We start from the raw sequence: 6445 nt of genomic DNA on the forward strand, positions 1-6445 counted from the left end.
TCAAAACCGAGGAAGCGTTCCTTGCTCGAGATGGAGGGGAAGGAGGACGCACAGAAGGTCCTCAAGTGCATGTACTGTGGCCACTCCTTTGAATCCCTGCAAGACCTCAGTGTCCACATGATTAAGACGAAACACTACCAGAAAGTGCCTCTGAAAGAGCCTGTTACACCAGTGGCTGCGAAGATCATCTCCTCTTCCCGAAAGAGAGCCCCTATTGAGCTCGACCTTCCCAGCTCACCTGACTCCAACGGAGGTACACCCAAGCCCAACATATTCACTGAGTCTAATGACATTCTTCAGAAAGCCTCAAACCCGTACATCACAGCCAACAACCGGTATGGACACCAGAACGGAGCTAGCTATGCCTGGCAGTTTGAATCAAGGAAGTCACAGATCCTCAAATGCATGGAGTGTGGCAGTTCTCATGATACACTGCAAGAGCTGACAGCCCACATGATGGTGACCGGCCACTTTATTAAAGTCACCAATTCGGCTATTAAAAAAGGAAAGCCCATCATAGATTCACCCTCCCCAGCTCCAATCGCCATGTCAATTGAGGAAAAGTTCCAGTCGGTTCCCTTAGCGGCTACAACTTTCTCCCCTCCCCCTGCCCCTCTGCCTCCCCCAACCAGCATCTCACCCACACCAATGGCTGTTGTGATAAAGAAGGAGGAAAAAGAAGAGGAATGTACTAAAGAGATAATTACCAACAATGGTAACAGCAACACTAAAGAGAAGAAGATAGTGTGTGATGATGAGACTGAAGAGAAATTTGACATTTCCTCAAAATATTCATATCTCACAGAGGAGGACTTGGATGATAGTCCCAAAGGTGGGTTTGATATACTCAAGTCCCTGGAGAATACTGTTACCTCAGCTATAAACAAAGCCCAGAATGGTGCCCCCAGTTGGGGTGGCTACCCAAGCATCCATGCAGCCTACCAACTCCCCAACATCATGAAGCTCTCTCTGGGCAACACTGGCAAGAGTCTCCCTCTCAAATACATGTTCCCCGGCGGGGACATCCTGTCTCCAACATCCAAAATACAGCCACTAATGTCCCCTCCAAGCAGACAGAATTCACCTCTGCCTAAGAACAACTTTCATGCTATGGAGGAGCTGGTCAAAAAGGTGACAGAGAAAGTAGCCAAGGTTGAAGAAAAGATGAGGGAGCCCACTGGAATCGTGCAGTCTTCCCCACTAAGACGCACTAGCCCTTCACCCTGTAGCAGTGAGGCAGGGGAATCAAACAGGGGACCATCTCCCAAAGAGAGGAGAGTATGTGGCTCCAATACCCCGGATAATGTTGCAGCAGGAGACAAAGTTGCAGCAGCAATGGGCAACAGAGTCAATCACAGAGATTCAAACGGTGACATCCCTAGTAAGGAGGGCATGGAGAACGGCGTGGATTCAACTGGCGTGACATCCCCTATTTCCTCCAGCCTTTGTGGTAGCACAGCCATCATTACGGATCACCCTCCGGAACAGCCGTTTGTCAACCCCCTGAGTGCGCTGCAGTCGGTGATGAATGTCCACTTGGGAAAGGCCGCAAAGCCAGCCCTGCCTTCCCTCGATCCCATGAGCATGCTGTTCAAGATGAGCAACAGCTTGGCTGAGAAGGCGGCCGTGGCGGCATCCACTCCCGCAACACAGGCCAAAAAACACGGCAACGACCACATGGACCGCTACTACTACCAGCAGCACCTAAACACCAATGACCAGCCCATTGACCTGACCAAAGGAAAGAGCGCTGACAAAAGTAGCAACAACGGCTCTCTGGGCTCAGTGGCTCTGTCCTCGTCTACATCCACACCAACCTCTATTTCTCCTTCCGCCACCATCACCATGGCCAAAGCTTCGGCAGCAGTAGCTTCCTTCATGTCCAATTCCCCCCTGAGGGAGAACGCTTTGTCAGACATCTCGGACATGCTTCGGAACCTGACGGAGAGCCAGGCCATGTCCAAGTCCTCCACACCAAGCAGCCTGTGTGAACGCCCGGACATTGAGGGTGCTACGCAGGAGGAGATGGATGAAATATCCCCTGCACAGAAGCGTAAAGGCCGCCAGTCCAACTGGAATCCACAACATCTCCTCATCCTGCAGGCCCAGTTTGCCTCCAGTCTGCGGCAGACGAATGATGGCAAGTACATCATGTCAGACCTGAGTCCCCAGGAGAGGATGCACATCTCTCGGTTCACCGGCCTGTCCATGACCACCATCTCCCACTGGCTGGCCAACGTCAAGTATCAGCTGAGGAGAACGGGTGGCACCAAGTTCTTAAAGAACTTAGACTCGGGTCACCCCGTGTTCTTCTGTAGTGACTGTGCTTCACAAATCCGCTCGCCATCCACTTACGTGAGCCACCTCGAGTCTCACCTGGGTTTCCGTCTCCGAGACCTGGCCAAACTGTCCGGGGAGCAGCTTCTCAGCCAGATCTCCCAGCAGCATCATCAGCAGCGCCACACCAAAGGACTATCCGAAAAACTGCTGTCCAACCTCAGTCCCTCCAGCCACCCGTTGTCCTCCTCCCTTCCCATCTCCCTTCCCCTGGCCAACTCCCCATCGCCGTCGCCCGACGAGGAGGGAAGCGGGGCCATGCATCAGTGCAGGCTGTGCAACCGGACTTTTGCTAGCAAGCACGCGGTCAAGCTTCACCTGAGCAAGACCCACGGGAAATCCCCGGAGGACCACCTCATGTATGTGTGTGAGCTGGAGAAATAGAGGTGATGGCATGGGGACAATGCTGAACTTTATCTTATGTATTTCTCCCTCACTCCAACCCTGTCTCTTACGTTTTTACAAACATTTATTTTGAAGGACCATCAAAAGTGACTGAAATGCACAAAAAGGTGCCATACAACTACTGCTTCGCATTTAGGCACATGGTTTTTTCCTGTTTTGTTATTATTGTTGTAGTTTATTTCCTGTTCATTTCTTTTTCAACGTGAGTTTGACTCAACACATTTAAGTGACTTGTGTTTTGTGCTTTTTTATTTGAGGAAAAAAGCATTTTTAAGAAGACAAAAGCTGTTGTCATTGATGGTATTCAGTAAATGAAGGTTTAAAAATAGATTCTAAAATGAAGTGATGTGTATTTTAAAACTTGTGTAAAGTTCCTTTATATTTTGGCATCACTGGGGTGTAATTAAGCTGCATGCATAAATGAAACAATTTAGTTAAAGCGTTATAACTAAATCTGGTGCACTTTCCATTATTTGATTTTTGTATTCCACTTGTTCCTCCTTTAACTTGCTCTTGTTCAGTTTTCATTGTTTTTTGTTAAATTGTTCTTTTTTTGTTCTTTTATTTTGTTTCTGAAACATTTTATGCTGGTTTCAGCGTCCTAAAGTTTAACCCTCTGAGTACGTCAAAGCACTTCTGCAACTAAAGATAAACGGTATCAACATGAGATTGGAGATTGGGAATGGAATGACTGTTGTCACTGAATTTGTGACAAACAGACACTTATCTGCATTGTCCATGTTTCACAGACCCATATTCAGGCAAATCCTAGACCACATTGTTCTGTTTTCTTTTGCTCTTATGAGTCATAAGCTTAATCTTTGTCTGGATTTTTCCCCCAAAAGTCTTGAAATAAGCATTGTAGCTTTCTGATGCAAAAAAAAAAAGAAAACACAACAAAAATGTAACGGATGAAAAGACAAAACAAAATTGAATAGAAATTTGAAGTCTTTTCTTGTCATTCGATCAGGGACCTTAATGTATTCAGGTCTGTGTACAAATTATGTATATAAAAACATATAAAGTAATTCCTGTCTAAATTATGCATCGTTTCTATATTTTTAATTTAAGAGGATTAATGACTATCTGCTGGTGCACAATATATGAAGACATTAATACAATTGTTTTGCACAATAGTTTTATAAACGTGTTATTTAATCAAGTGATATGATGGGACGAGGCAAAAAACATTAAAAAGAACACAACAGTTGATTCTTTTTATTTACAGCTCGTGCTCAAAGGGTTAAAGACTCTTTTTACAAGACACTACTTTACATGTGCCACTGTATGAACAATTAAAAAAAAGATATTAAAGGTTGTAAAAAAGATCCTACTTTATGAAGAAATGTCACATGTAATCTCTTATTTATATGAACTCTTGGTTGTTGTTTCATATCGCTGAATACGTTTTTTTTTTCGATTGGTCCTTTTTTTTTGTACTGACTAATTACTTTCCCATGATTCAACACTGCAGCTTTATCTTTTCCGGGATATGAAAGGGTAACCATGGTTACTCCAACCTCTTGAGTGATAAGTTCTGCCAATTTATGGCTGTAAATTTGCAGAACTAACTGACAGCTGCCTGTAGAGCAATGGAAAAAACGAAGAAAATCCTTATGTGTAAAATATTGGCATGTAAACAGCACAGATACTGTTATGCATTCTGTGCCGTGAGTCTTTTCTTTTGTTTCCTTTTTTTTGTGGTCCTTCTTCTTCTTGACAATGAACACCCATTATATGACTTCATATAACCTTGTTTTCTACTGCAGCATTAAAAAAGGAACTCGTTTTTTTGCAGTAACGTGTATGTGTCTCTTATGGCTATCAATTTTGTCTGTGTGTGTGTGTGTGTGTGTGTGTGTGTGTGTGTGTGTGTGTGTGTGTGTGTGTGTGTGTGTGTGTGTGTGTGTGTGTGTGTCTGTGTGTGTGTGTGTGTCTGTGTGTGTGTCTGTGTGTGTGTGGGTGTGTGTCGTACGGGCACTAATGAGCGCATTAGACTGTGCACGTGTCAGTGTCTGTCTGCGTTGAGATGTACACTGTGTCTGAGTGGCATGAACGACCGGGTTTGTGTGTGAAAGAAACACACACACACACACAAACACACACACATATATAGATATATAGATAAACAAACCATCATTGCTCAGCTTCCCCTCCTAATGTTTGGGTCGCATTCTGAAGCTATAGTTTATAGGCTTGGCTTTGGGATAAACCGTTTATGTGAGATAAGTCACATTCAATTTTCAGGCTTTTGGACACTGTTCTTGCCCTCTCTACTCTATTTTGATCCTTCTCCCACTTTCACCGTCTCTCTCTCTCTCTCTCTCTCTCTCTCTCTCTCTCTCTCTCTCTCTCTCTCTCTCTCTCTCTCTCTCTCTCTCTCTCTCTGTCCCTCATGGCTGCAGCTTTGGGTATGGTTCCAAAAGATGACCCTCAACGGCCCCACAGTGATATAAAATGGATGACACAGTGCAGAAGTGCCAATTGAGCCAATAAACCATGGAAAGCCCCCTACAAATTTGCCCAAACTGGGGATGTGATGATAAGATACCCCCTCTCCCCATACACCAACACACGCCTTCACTCCACTTCAACATCTCCTGCTTGGTAATCAACCCCTGACATCCATTTTTACAAGTATCTCACCGCTAGGAAACCGACCTATAATGAAACTTCATTTTGATGACGGTTCATGTTCATTCTGAAGGTGGTTCATGAATTATCTTCCAGATCGAGGCAAAAATTCAGTCTATATTGGTATGGGAAGAATGGTTAAGAAGCCATGTCTATAGGGTCAGATTTACCCAGGTATATCTTGGTACGGGAGAAATCATAAAGAAGCAAGACTTTTAGTGTCAGATTTACCTAGGTAAATCTTCAATCTATATTGGTACGGGTGGAATGGTAAAGAAGCCACACCTATAGGGTCAGATTAACCCAATCTTCATTCGATATTGGTACAGGTCGAATGGTAAAGAAGCTACACTAATAGGGTCAGATTTAGCCAAGTAAATCTTAAATCTTTATGGGTATGTGCGGAATGGTACAGAAGCTACACTTAGGTTCAAATGTCCCCAGGTAAATCATCTATTTTTTATGGTAGGAGCGGAATGATCAAGAAGTTACGTCTATGGGGTCGGATTTATTTCAGAACCACAACACTTTATCCTGCGTTGTCTTTACCACTCTATGTGTCGAAACAGAAACCAGTCCGAAATGGTGGTACCACCACAAATGTGTGCTCCAATGAGGTACTAATCTTAGCTTTAATATTGTGTGGTCTAGTAAGGCATTGAATAAATTAATTGACATCCCCTGGCATATATATATTTGTTTTCGTTTTCACATGCTGCTTATATGAGGAAGCCATTTCCCATTTCGCATTTTCTTTTTCTTTTCTAATATGATGTATGATATTGCTTATAGGTATATTAGAGGGTCAGTGTATTCTGCCTGGGGCAGTGATTAAATGAAGATCATAGCGCTGTTGTTATGACGTCACACGCTGCACAATGTTGACGATACCGTTGAGGTAATTTAACCCAGGCTCTACTGTTTCAATGTTTTAAATTATATGTATTTTTAAAAACAATGACATTTTCCGTCACATTTTACATAATGGGAAAAGCAAACACAAACATAATCATGCACTCGAGCAATAGCATGGTATATCGACTTGCCCTAATGCATGGGAACATTTGCA

The 6445-nt window shown here is 43.8% G+C and overlaps 1 protein-coding gene across 1 annotated transcript in view; it reads left to right on the forward strand.

The window, feature by feature from the left end:
- The window catches only part of tshz3b (teashirt zinc finger homeobox 3b), a 39271-nt gene extending 34732 nt beyond the window's left edge, over positions 1 to 4539 (forward strand). The window contains exon 3 of the mRNA XM_030376782.1: positions 1 to 4539. This exon is cut by the window's left edge and continues 890 nt beyond it. Coding sequence (XP_030232642.1) covers positions 1 to 2721 — 2721 coding nt within the window. The 3' untranslated portion in view covers positions 2722 to 4539.
- Positions 4540 to 6445: the final 1906 nt, after the last annotated feature.

Source organism: Gadus morhua, chromosome 14 (genome assembly GCF_902167405.1).
Source record: "Gadus morhua chromosome 14, gadMor3.0, whole genome shotgun sequence".
Lineage (NCBI taxonomy): Eukaryota > Metazoa > Chordata > Actinopteri > Gadiformes > Gadidae > Gadus > Gadus morhua.